At 38.9% G+C, this 14323-nt stretch overlaps 1 protein-coding gene across 1 annotated transcript in view; it reads left to right on the plus strand.

Moving 5' to 3' along the window:
* LOC150091369 (moesin/ezrin/radixin homolog 1-like) overlaps nucleotides 1-14323 on the plus strand; it is a 220619-nt gene that overhangs the window by 70716 nt on the left and 135580 nt on the right. Inside the window, exon 4 of the mRNA XM_090375244.1 lies at nucleotides 2873-2968. Within this exon, the coding sequence (XP_090231370.1) occupies nucleotides 2873-2968 (96 nt within the window). The remainder of the gene's footprint in view (nucleotides 1-2872; nucleotides 2969-14323) is intronic.

Consider the following 14323-nt stretch of genomic DNA (forward strand, 5'->3'; position numbering starts at 1 on the left):
TTAACTTGTGATACTTACCTTCAAAAATGGGGAAAGAATCTTTTACCGTCACTGAACATGAAACAACTCCATGCAAGCCATATTCAGAAATATGCTAGTTTATTGCCAATATATACTGATGGCTCCAAATCACACTCAGCTGTTGGAGCAGCAGCAGTATTTCCCTCTACAATCATTTCTGCTTCCCTTCCACCTGAGTATAGCAGCTTCTCTGCAGAACTTCATGCAATAAAGTTAGCTTTAGAAAACCTGAATCTCTACCCATCTCTAAAATATATTGTATATACTGACTCTCTAAGCTCAATTACAGCAATACAAAACTTTCGTTATAAGGTTCATCCTATATTAAACCAAATCAGAAGCCTATTATTAAAAATTGAGGAACGTCATCAATCAGTGACCTTTTGTTGGATCCCAGCCCATTCGGGGATAAAGGGGAACGAACTCGCTGACAAAACTGCCAAAAATCCAACAACTTATGATTTAACCCTTGCTCCTATTCCAATCTATGACTATAATCATATCATACAAACAACATGTCTTGCGATGTGGAAAGAGATATGGGACACCCAAAGCAATAATAAACTTTATCAGTTGAAACAGGATCCACAGCTTTGGCGCTCTAGCATCAAAACAGTACGAAGAGAAGAAGTAGTGCTTGCACGAGCACGGATAGGACATACATATCTGACTCACCTTCACCTACTTACAGGAGAGGATCCTCCTCATTGTCCACACTGTTCCTCGCACTTATCAGTCAAACACATTCTCGTTGACTGCCCTCACTATGATCAGGACAGAATATCCATCCTCCTTTCCCTAAAAAATTTTCCGGAACCGAAGACATTAAAAAATATTATAGGTGACGATGCAAACATCAATGAATTCTTCTCTTTTTTGAAAAAAATTGGATTGTATCATAAATTTTAAAACATCACTCTAATAAGCCATAAATTGATTCTATCCAAAATTTGAGTTTTATTATTTTCCTATGAATAGGCGCACTATAGCCCCAGCAGCTTGTGCGCCATTAAACCCCCATCACAACAACAACAACATATTTTTATTCATTCTTTCAATCAGTGCACAACAAAAAAACTGCTTCAGCTACAACGATATGTGGGTAGCTTACACAATGCAGCAATTGGAAAGTGAATGAGACTGATGTTGAGAGAAGTGCTGGTGCTGCCATCTACTAGAAGTAAAAATGAAAGAGTGATTGTTCCTTGAGTGCTGCAGTCAAGGTCAGCAGAAAAATGCCTCCATTTCAGAATATAGTTTGAACTGAACTGCACCTCGTGTCTGTGTTGTGCAAGGACAATGGGCAAAAGTGCCATGTTTCAAACACATCTCATTTACATGTGTGAGTGGCATAAAAGTTTTGGCCCTGGAAGAGAATTGTTGGAAGGCTATGAACATTTGGGTCCAGCAAAAAAGGTTCAAACACTGGAGTTGATTGAAAAGGTGCAGGCAATCATTACCAATGACTGATGTGCAATGCTCCAAACGATTTCAGAAGATCTGTGCTTTAATAAGGAAATCATTTGAAAAATAATAACCCAGAATTTGAAGAAAACTAAGGTCTGTGAATGTTTGTTCCACATTTGTTAACAGACTGTCAATGACAGTTGCGAGTTTAACACTGCAGAGAACTCATTGAGGCCACTGAAAGCAAACCCAACTTCCTGAATTCGATTGTTACGGGGAATGAGATGTAGTATGACCCTGCAGTGAAGTGACACAGGTGCCTCCGTAGCCAGGTGGTAAGGAGCAGCAGTGCATAGCACACGCTTCTTGATTAGACCGGGGTTCGAGCCCGTCACCACCAAATATGGAGGATGTAATGTGCAGTGTCTTTACTGTTGAATTATGTACAGTTAAGTTGCACTTGATCAGACTGTTGAGCTTTCCACCTTTCCCACCTGAATTTATACCTGTTCTTCTCAGTGGGGCATCTTCCACAAGAAAGAATTTGGTGTAGGAGAAGATACTCCAGGTATCTTCTACACCAAAAAAGATAATCCTGCTTATCCTCATGTAGTGAGCCCATTCAGTCAGTAACTTTTTCTTTTTTTTTCTGGATCCCAGACCATTGTAGAATTCTGTGAAATGAAAATGTGCTGACCTTTCTGCTGAACAACTTAATGCTATGCTTAAAAACATTTTTAGGTACATTTTATCAACTATAAATCTGTTAGTTGCGAAGGTTATGATCGATTGGTCATAGATACGGAAAACTAATATTAGTAATCCTCAGTAAGACCCAATGGATTTTGAAGAAATAGATGAGAGTAATTGGTGTTGGCAAGGTTGAAATTTGGTCATACTCATCTTATACACCTGTTCTTACTTTGATGGTGAGGACATTTACTGATTGATTTTTCTACATTTTTTGATTTTATTTTGTTGCCAGTTATTTTCCAGGATGCAAGTTTCACAGTCATTAACTCATTTTCTTGGAAATGATGCAAAACTATGTACATGAACTCTGATTGTGATAGAAACTTTGTCCAGTACCAAAGTATGTAATGAGACAAGGAAAACTTTAATAGACCTTGTATCATTAAACTTGATACTAATGAAAGTACTGGAAAAGTGAAAGCATAAGTGTGAAATTTCATACTGCTTGCAATGATACAAATTACATTGATGTATTCTGTTGGAAAATAAAAGTTTACAAAATTTTCAATAAACTTTAATTGGGTTTTGGAAGTCCACAGACAATATAACTGAGCCTCATTAGCTTAAGTAGTGATAGACTTGCATTTCTGTATAATTATAAGATTAATTTTTTTATGAATAATTTTAATTCCCACCTCTACTCCTTACTAGCGAAAAGTGAAAAAAAAATCAGCTGTATTCTATTTAACAGGTTGTGAAAACCATTGGACTACGAGAAATCTGGTTCTTTGGTCTTCAGTACATAGACAGCAAAGGTTATTCAACATGGCTAAAATTAAACAAAAAGGTAAGGACCAAATGTTATTTAATACAGGATAAGTTTTTGGTTTTCACTTAATTTTTAAGTGTTTTTCTAATTTTAAGTTTTACAGAAATGAAAGGTTTTTGTTTTAAACATGTTCACCACTGATTAACCATGGACTCTGCTTTTTTTTTTATTTTCTTCAAATTTCTCAGGATTGTTTTAATCTTTGTTTAAAGAAGCTTTATGCGCATAAAGCAGAAATATGTGCATATTTCTCATTATTAAGGCAGCTGTTTAGTGTTAACTTTAGCATATAACATGGTCCGGATACATTATCTTAGGGACTCTCCACAATGTGATGGAAGGTGTCTATAGATACAGTAACGTGCACCAACCATCCTGCAGTTTTCAGGTATTTGGTGGGACTGGATCCTGGTGCTGAAAGGACTGTTCCATGATATTTTATACTTGTTCAGTTTGACTGAGATTGGGCAAGTTTGGCAGTGATGGTATCACAACCCTATGACAGTGTATAATTTTATTAAAAAGATGTCTTGGTGTTCCTGCAAGGAGTCACCATAAATGGGTGCACATGGTCAAAAACAATGGACCTCTGTTAGTCTCCAGTGAGGCACTGATCAATAGGTATAAGCAGATACAGTCCATTCCGGTTATTTGGGATACATCGGGACTAGTGCATTTTGACCCGATTAAGCGGCTGCCCCAATTATCCGAAGTTTCATGTGAATAGTTAAAAATACAATGACCCCCCCCGTACAATTGGTTCACTGTACAATCAAATCACGTTACGACAAACTCAGCACAGTAAACTACCATTCATTATACGATGTGCAGTAAGCACCTGTCATTGTGATCACATTTGTGAATTGAATTTTAATTCTATTAAACAGCGATTCTAATTAGTGAAAATAGGAGGAATATTATCCACAGGCTATAAAAGCAAAGATATATTTAAGCAAAAATTTACCCTTTATTGCCTTACCAATTAAAAAATTAAATGATATGTGAAAATCGGAAGAATATATGTGAAAATCAGATAATTAATACGTACTGGAATATGTACATACTAACTAGTTGACATTTCTGTTCATGACATTTGTGGGTGGGGGTTAAAATTTAAAATAGTAAAAAGATAAGCAATCAATAACAAAGAACACAGCACGCACAAATTGCAAGTAACACAATACGCACAAGTGAGAAGGGAGTAACGAGTTACAAAGCTTTAAAAATAGGAATGAAGAGAATATCTGAAAATTTAATTTTTTTTTATATGATTGAAGATTTCATGGAAGTACAAACACATTTCACCATAACTAACCCACAGAATTCCAGCTGTCGGTATTATCGCAAATTCAGTAAGATAGTTTACTATTCGTTTATGATAGATTGCACTAACAGAAAAGCCCAATAAAAAGGTGACTGCTAATTGTTTTATGGTTGTGACCTCCAGAATTTCAACTGAACCACGTGGTACCGTTGGAGACAATTGTAGGGTAATCTCCAGTGCTGCGGTCTCCTGCTCCAATTAAACAGTATGCTGTCCCAATTAATTGAAGTAAACCCTGGATATTTTCTCGATTGGTTTCTGCTTTTTAAGATTTGCCCCAAATAAACGGCTGCCCCGATTAACTGGTGGCCCAAATAACCGGAATCCACTGTATATGGTATCCTATCCAAACAATTGACCAGACTGTTAGGCTATCCTAGCCAGCCAGGGGTTCAAGAACCTTATGTTGAACTTCTTAAAATCTACGCCTGCACTTTCTATCCACATAGTGCATGGAAATCATCAAAGAGAATGTGATATGCTACTTTAGCAAATACAGTCAGTTCTGCTATAACATTCATTTTTGAAATGTGAATTTGGTCCAATGCGACTGATATATTAGAGAATATAATGAGATTTTCACATTGGCTTATGTGTGATTTCGTCTGTGAGTAACGCCCGATGAACACAAAACCCAGCACCAAGCTGAATGTAGCAACCTGTGCAGCTTTACAAGTTTACGAAGCTTACAAAAATATCAAACATCAAGTGTTGACAGCTATATTTCCATTTACTGTAGTTGTATTGGTCAGAGACATTGCTATATTCACAAGATAACAGGTGATATTGTAGGCAGACTCATGTTTTCAGGAGCTCACATTTTTCTGTTTGAACAGAAATTTTGTGAAGCGTGATAGAGTGAGTAGAGGAGCACATTTCTGGAGCTCACTACCATAAAACAAAAGCAATTTGCAGTTCCTGTTTATTGAGCTTTTCTGTTAGTGTAATCTAATTATAAATGGGTAGTAAACTCTATCTTATTGCATTTATGATAATACCTATAGCTGGAATTGTGTGGGTTTTTACGTTATTATAGTGAAATGTTTCCCCTTTACACGAAATCTTAATGTAAAAAACAAATACATTTTCAGAATCTTCTCTTCATTCCTATTTTTTAAGCTATATTTACAGTACTATTTATTAGAAATTTAAGATGTTTAAACCTGTGTTAGCAATTTTATTGGATCCCAAACTTTTTTTAGTGTTTTACTTACCAGGCTGAATATATACAGGGTGATTCACTACCAGTGCAACAAACTTGCAGGAGGTGTAGGGGGGCACAAAGACGAATCGGAATCACATAGCATTGCAGGGTCTGAAATGTCTTCGTCATGCGGTAGAAGGCGTTGAATGGGAGGTCTCGTGAACAGCGATCCTGCTGGAAGTCAGCATTTGCGTGGGCCTGATCTGTCCATCGGGTTTTGGCTGATTTAATTGTATCTGATTCTCATGAGGAGAATTCTACTTGATAAAAGGAAGTTTTAAAACTAAATAATGAATACATCTTCTGAGAGTGAAGCGCCCTTCTCACTAGTGGAATGGTGTTCAACTGTTATGCTTGTTAAGAACAGGAAAACTCTGGGGGATTGACTTCCTGGAGGCAGAAATTATTAAATGTTTCCACTTAATATATCCTGAATATCTTTTGGATACATACAATGGATGTTTAAGAGGGCGCATATTCCCTGAGTTATGGAAGACTGCGATTTTCAAAATGGTCTTCAAGGGTCTGAGTAAGTCTTTGGACAAACAGACTTCGTATCGTCCAGTTGCTTTGCTCCCCATTTTGAGCAAAACCTTTGAGTGGTTTTTTATAGGAAGATTTTGTCCTAGATATGTTTCTTCTGGACTTGATTCTAAGAAACAATATGGTTTTAAAAAGGGCCTCCTTTATGGAGGATGCAATTAAGAAATTGGTTGGTATAGTTCAGGAGGAACCTCGGAAATACGTACTCATTATGTTCAGTGACTTTAGGGGGCATTTGATGCCCTGTAGTGGAGTAGCATCCTCTGTGGGGCTAGAACTGCCCTCTGTTCTGCAAAATTATATAGGGTCTTTGGGATATTTTTCGGATTGTAAGGTTATTGTAAGATCTAGATGGAAGGAGGTGGGTAGGAAGGTGGATCATGGTTGTCTTCTGGGTTTGATCTTTGGACCTTTCACGTGTAATATTTTATTAGATGAGTTTTTAGCGCATGGCATGGGCAATGTTTTGTCCATTGCCTATGCTCATCACTTGGTTTTACTAGTTCCTGGGGATTCCCGGAAGCAGTTGGAGGAGAGAGCCAGTTGTGTACTTGAGAAACTATTGACTTGTAGTGCCAACCATAAATGACAAATATCTAAGAATAAAACAGTAATTATTTTGTTGAAAGGGAAGCTTAGCTGACAAGGCCACCGCTTGTCTGGTGTGGGGATGTCTAACTCAGATATTCTACATGTGCCAAATACCTGGGGATCTGCCTGGAGGAGAGAATGTTTTTTACTGAACATTTTAAATATGTAAAACAAAAGGTTGTTACTTTATGGCAAGCTCTGCTATGTGGTTAGAATGAAATGGGGGATAAAGGGTTGTTCCCTGATCTCTGTGCGGGTGAAGATTTTACAGCTCCAGCTAATAGAAGTTTTTCTTAAATTTCTACCATTTTATTGACCTAATTGACATTAATTTATTTTCTGGAAGTAACTTTATATTCCTAGTTACGATACTTAGTTTATTTTGAATTTAGATAGATTTTGTAGGTTATTACCAAGCATCGGCAAAACTTGTACCATTTGAAACTTCCTGCCATTATTGTAGTATATTAGATCGGCATTCTGATGGGTGTCTATGAGAATTTGAAGAGTCAGGTAGATGCCCTCGAAGGAATTAAAATGTGGGCCCATCAAGCTCTCAGCTGCCCAACTCAACACCAGAGCTCACTCTTGCACATCACAGAACACAGAGTGCAATCTCCAAGGCAGAATGCACTAGTCCCACAGGAACTAGTTATTGTTGGTGACTATTGTCAAGGAGATAGGGAATATAATATGCAAAAAGGATAGGTGGAACAGGACCAGGGTATGTCTGCCAGGGGCAAAAATTGATGACGTTGTAGAACAGATATCTTTTAAGGGCACAAAAGGTGATATTGTTGTACACATTGGAACTAATGACATTAAGAGTAGGAGATCTGCGAATTTGCATAATAAATTAGCGGTCAGTGTTGAAAAGTCATGAGTTAGGGTTAAATTTGAAATTGTCTGCAATCCTGCCCAGACATGATAGGAGGGAGTATATAAGGTTGAGAGCCTTGTCAATCAATTCAGTCCTGGAGAGATTCTGCAAGTTTCATGGGGTAGAATTTTTCTCAGCGGGGTCTGTGCTTATCAACAGGAGATTGCTTCTACAGGGATGGGATACCCTTAAATAGAAGGGCCACAAGAATATTTGCTGGTGCTATCGAGGCAATGTTAGGTGGATCAGAAAACTGCTAGCTTGAGGGGGGATTTGCAGACTAATAGATTAACAGTAGCTGCAGGGGCAAAGGTGGAAATGATTCTTGCTCTGCTTCTACTGGAATGAGCAGAAGCCCAAAAAAGCCACTTGCTGGGGATTTCAGGAACTGCTGGGGGTCATGAAACAAGTAAATACATGGGCTGTGTTAGAGTAACTAAAAGTAAGAACAGGTGCATGTATACTTGCATGTACACAAATGCTAGGAGTATAGTAAATAAATTTGATGAATTTGAAGTGCTGGTCAAGACATCAAAGATGTATATTGTTGGGATATCAGGGATGTGGTGTCATATCTCTGATATCCCAACAGATGTAAGGAATGCAGAATTGAAATTTGGGGAGTACAATGTGTATATAAAGGGAGGAAGGGTTATGCTGTTAGTTAAGAAACACAAAATCTAAGGAAAGTGCATCCATGTGACATAAGCACTGGGAAAGCAAAAATGAGGGTAGGGTTTGTTATAGGCCTGATGAGTGCAATAAACAATTATACAGACAAACAGAATGGGTCAGTAAATCAGAATGTCTTCTAATGGGCGATTTTAACTTCCCAGATATTGACTGGAACTTCTGGGTTGGTCACTCGCACACTAGCAAGGCTTTTGTGGATTTATTGGATGATTGTTTTCTACAGCAGCATGTTAGAGAGGCTACCAGAGAGAGTAATACTCTTGATCTGATTATCAGCAGTGATTATTCTGTGCATTAAGAACTTGCTGGTAAAGGAACCACTAGGTATTAGTGATCACAGTTTACTGATGGGGAATTTACTTAGACTTAACTACCATCAGGGGTAAAGAAAAAGAAGGGTTTTTGCTTTCATAGAGGTGACTACAGTGGTCTCAGACAGTTTTGGAATGGTATACAGTGGTACTACCTGATGTTACCAACAGCAGAATTGGAAGCATTCAAGGAATGCTTCCAATTCTTTCTAAATGGGAAGCATTCAAGGAAGTAATCTTGTAAGCTACTAGGCTTCTTTTATTCCTACTAAGAAATACCATTCTAGGTTTACGCCCAAAAGGATGTCAGATGAACTAAGACTCGTGGCAGAGAAGAAAAGTGCATGGGATGCATATAAATTATCAGGTGACACAGAAGCCTATGGTAGGTAATTAGTCTGTAATAAAGTCACAAAGCAGATTATGCAAGCGAAGGCGGATTGAGAAATCTTTGGCAAAGGATGCAAAGAAAAACAGCAAAGACTTCTTTACTTATATAAACTCTAAAAGGAATGCAATGAATCAGATTGGCCCACTTGATATCAGTGGTTTTGACTGTAGATGATCATTCTCGGATAGCTGCCAAACTAAATGATTAATCTAAATCTACATCCACACAGGAGTTATTCAGGGAGGTGAAGCTCGATGTTTATCAAAATCTAACAGGGAATTAAATGATTTTGTAATAACTGAGAGCAAAGTGGAAGAGAAATTTTTGAAGTTAAACCTAAAGGAACTTCTTGGGTTGGATGGGATTTAACCAGCTATACCAAAGGAGGCAGCAAAGGAAGTAAGCAAACCCTTATCTATAATTATGAGAGCATCATTGGATTCAGGGGAGGTCCCCACAGACTGGAGATGTGCAAAGGTATCTAATTCACAAAGGGGGAACAAAGGGTGACACAAGTTATTACAGACCTGTTAGTTTAACTTCTGTTCCATGGAAAATAATGGAGTCGCTGGTTAAAGAAGCATTGCAGGATCATCTAGACAAGACTAGTAATAATTCAGACACTGCATGGATTTGTTAAAGGGAAGTCTTGTCTAACCAATTTGATTGGATGCTATGATGTGGTCACAATGGAACTGGATGCAACAAATAATTTTAATATCATATACTTGGATTTCAGGAAAGGTTTTGATACTACTGCATATTAGCATTAGTAGAGCCATTTGATGGAAGAAAGCAAGCTTATGCAGCATCAGCCAAAGGGGAAAAAAAAAAAAAAAAAACCACTTCACCCCTCTGTTCGTTCAAAATACCTGTCCAGCTGAGCCTTAAACTTATTTAGGCTATCAACCTCCACTACAAGGGATGGAAGTCTGTTCCACCAACCAACCACCTGCTGGCTAAAGGCAAATTTCTGCACATCTATCCTACATCTGTCTTTCCTCAATTTGAATTTATGCCCTCTCAGGTGATTATTCTGAGCTAGAGGAAGAATCCCATCAGCATTCAGCATGCTCAAACCATTCAAGGCTTTATACACCTCTATCAGATCACCTCGCTGGTGCCTAGTCTCCAGACACTGTAATTTGCAAAACTTAAGCCTTTCTACGTAAGAGCACCCCTTTGTTCCATTCACTAATCTTGTTGCCCTTCTCTGTACTCGTTCCAGCAGCTCTACATCCTTCTTGAAATGAGGCCTCCAGACCTGTATACAGTACTCTAGGTGTGGCCTGACCATTGCCTTATACAAGGGAATAATCACCTCCTTATCCCTGCTGGAAAAATTACTGTATATCATTGACAATACTCCCTGAGCTACTCTTGCAGCCCGTCTGCACTGCTCAGAGAACTTCATATCTGCCTGCACAACCACCCCCAAGTCCCTTTCATTCTCTACCACTGTCAGTGTAGTACCACAGAGTTAATACGTTGCTCTGGGGTTGCTGTTTCCCCATGTGTAGTACTTTACATTTGTCAATGTTAAACTTCATTTGCCACCTCTCAGCCCATCTGCTCAACCTTTCCAGATCCTGTTGCAGCAGCATAGTGTCAGTAGTGTCCTTGACAACCTTGCCAACCTTTGTATCGTCTGCAAACTTGGACATTAAACTTGATATACCATCATCAATATCATTTATGAATACAGAAAACAATAATGGACCCAACACTGAGACCTGAGGGACTCCACTAATAACATTAGTCCACGATGAGCAGTGTCCATTGATTACCACTCTGTCTTCTCCCACTCAACCACCCCTTTATCCATAGCAGTAATTTGCCTCCAATGTCACACTGCTCCAATTTGTGTAGCAGTCTTCCATGTGCAACAGTATCAAAAGCCTTTCTAAGATCCAAGTATATAATATCAAAGCTATTCCCTGCATCCAGTTCTTTTGTGACTGCATCATAGTATCCAATCAAATTGGTCAGGCAAGACTTCCCCTTAACAAAGCCATGCTGTGTCCAAGCTATAACTGAAGTCTTGTCTAAATGATCCTGCAGTGCTTCTTTAACCAGTGCCTCCATTAATTTTCCTGGAACAGACGTTAAGCTCACAGGTCTATAATTACTTGTGTCAGCCTTTGATCTTCCTTTGTGAATTGGGGTCACATTTGCACATTTCCAGTCTATGGGTACCTCCCCTGAGTCCAAGGAAGCTCTCATAATTATGGCTAAGGGTTTGCTTACTTCCTTTGCTGCCTCCTTTAATATAACTGGATAGATCCCATCCACACCGGGTGCCTTTCTTGTGTTTATCTTCAACAGTTTCTCCTCCACTTTACTCCCAGTTATTTCAAGATTCTGTAGCTTACTGCTAGAGTTGAATACACCTCTGGCATTCCCCTCACTGAATAACTCCTCATGTGTGAATGTCGATGCAAAATATTCATTTAGTTTGTTAGCTACCTGAGCAGGATCATCAACAGTTAACCCATCAATATCAAGTGGACCAATCTGATTCATCCCCTTCTAGAGTTTACATAAGTAAAGAACTCTTTGCTGTTTTTCTTTGCATCCCTTGCCAAGGATTTCTCATAATCTGCCTTCGCCTGCCTAACCTCCTTTGTAACTTGGTTGCATATCAACTTGTATCTATCATAGGCTTCTGTGTCATGTGTTAATTTGTAAGTATCCCATGCATTTTTCTTCTCTGCCATATGCCTCATTAGTTCATCTGACATCCATTTTGGCCTAAACCTCGAACAATATTTCTTAGTTGGTATGTAAAGCCTAGTAGCTTCCAAGATAAGTTCTTTGAATGCTTCCCATTTTGAATTTGCTGTTGGTAACATCATCAGTTGGTCCCACTGTATAGAATTTAAATACTGTCTCAGTCCATCATAGTCGCCTTTACGGAAGCAATAACCCTTCCCTTTACCCCTAATGGTAGTTACCTCTTTGAGTAAACCCCACTTCAGCACACTGTGATCACTGCCACCTAGTGGTTCCTTTATCTGCAGATTCTTAATTCATGAAGAATCACTACTGATAATCAAATCAAGAGTATTACTCCCTCTAGTTGCCTCCTGAACATGCTGATGTGGAAAACAATCATCCAATAAATCCACAAAAGCCCTGCTAGTGTGTGAGTGACCAGCCCCCAAATTCCAGTCAATATCTGGGAAATTAAAATCTCCCATTATAAGACTCTCTGATTTACTGGTCCACTCTATTTTCTCGTACAGTTTCTTATTATACTCATCAGGGTCATTAGGCCTATAGCACACTCCTACTCTCAATTTTGATCTCCCAATGCTTATGTCACACCAAACTGACTCAACACTGCACTGTCCAGCGATGTCGACTGGCTTCACTTCCTTGGTTTTTATGTTTCTTAACTAATAGCATAACCCCTTCCCCTGTCTATCCTTTCTGTAGACGTTGTACTCCCCAAATTCCAGTTCTGCATCCTTTATATCTGTGTGACACTACGTCTCTGATATCCCGACAATATCTGCCTTTGATGTTTTGAGCAATACCACAAATTCATCAAATTTATTTACTAAACTTCTAGCATTGGTGTACACGCAAGTATACCTGCACCTGTTTCTATTCTTAGCTACCCTAACACAACCCATGTGTTTACTTGTACCGCAATCACTCCCAGCAGTCTCTGAAATATCATGCATCTTGTTTTTCAGGCTTCTGCTCATTCTAATAGAAGCAGTGCAAGAATCTCTTTCACCTCTGCCAGTGGCTACTGTCAATCTATTGGTCTTTGTCTCCCCCCAAGCTAGCAGTTTTCCGACCCACCTAACACTGCCTCGATAGCATCAGCAAATATTCTTGCACCCTTTCTATTTAAGTGTATCCCATTCCTGTAGAAGCAATTTCTCCTGTTAACAAGTACAGTCCAGGCTGAAAAAAATTCTACCCCTTGAGCCTTGCACAATCTTTCCAGGGCCGAATTGATCGACAAGGCTCTCATCATATACTCCTTCCTACCGTGTCTGGGCAGAATTGCAGACACTTTCAAATTCAACCCTAATTCTCGGCTTTTGTTCAACAGTGACCTGTACTTGTTAAGTAATTCTGCCGGTCTCCTTCTCTTAATATCATTAGTGCCAACGTGTACAACTATATCACCTTTTGTGCCCTTAAAAGATGATATTCGCTCTACAACGTCATCAACCTTTGCCCCTGGCAGACATACCCTGGTTCTGTTCCACCTATCCTTTTTACAAAGCATGTTCCCCGTTTCCCTGACAATAGTCACCAACAACTATTAGTTCCTTCTGGACCAGCGCATTCTGCCTTGGGCGTTGCCTCTGTGTCACGTGATGCCGAAGTGCAAGCTCTGGCGTTGTGGGCAGCTGAGAGCTTGATGGGCCCCTCAATTTAGTTTCTTCGAGGGCATCCACCTTGTCCTTCAAGCTCTCATATAGGCCCACAAGAATGCTGAGTTGTTGCGTGATATCGATACACTCCTTGCATCGCGCACACACAAAGACATCCCCCATGGCAGTATCATGTCCTGTACCCGATTGCTCTGCAAACATCAAGCAAACAGTGCATTTTATAAGGCTGTGAGTCAGAGGACAACTGGCCCCCTCAGTTCTGCTCTGGGTCACAGCACTTCCATTAGCTTGAGCCTTTTGCTTTGCTGCTCTGGTCTGAATCATGATTCTATTAATTAATTATAATTATGTTATGTTATTAATTATGTTAAATATAATTAATTATATTGCATTTGTAATCTAAGTCGTTATATGTATTTATTTAAAAGTACAATTTAACTGCTAACGAAGTTCAACTAACGCTATCTAGTACGGTATATAACTATCGTATCACAAAGGCGGGAAAGTTACGAACGGTAAATCTACGGACACTTAAGTATTAATTAACTTTCAAATCTCGCTGTCTCAATTCAGAATAAACTAACGATCCTTACTAGGTCTATAAGCTACTTACAGAAATAATTCGATGTAAAAAATATTCAATCAAGCGGCTAAATATGGCTAAAACTTCTCGTTCAGCGGAGTTGCAAACACGTGGATACCCTTACCGATACTTTTATGCAATTACAAGGCCGAGTAAAGAATAAATACACCAAATTAATCAGAAAATCACAAAATAATGTTATACTACTAAATTTAAATCAAAAGTTTTAGAAAAACAATTTCAAATCAATAAATAAGAAAAATCCACTTAGCAGCTTTGAACACGACCGTCTCCTAGTAGCCTCGTCAGCAGACTCTCAATCACTTTTTGAAGACCACTGTACAAATTGGAGCAGTATGGCATTAAGGGCAAATTGCTACAATGGATAAAAGGATGGTTGAGTGGGAGAAGACAGAGTGGTAATCAATGGACATGTTTCTTTGTGGACTAATGTTATTAGTGGTGTCTCCCAGGGTTTGGGCTCGTTGTTTTGTA

This window comes from Mastigoproctus giganteus, chromosome 1 (assembly GCF_048544385.1).
Source record: "Mastigoproctus giganteus isolate SK-2022 chromosome 1, ASM4854438v1, whole genome shotgun sequence".
Taxonomy (NCBI): Eukaryota; Metazoa; Arthropoda; class Arachnida; order Uropygi; family Thelyphonidae; genus Mastigoproctus; species Mastigoproctus giganteus.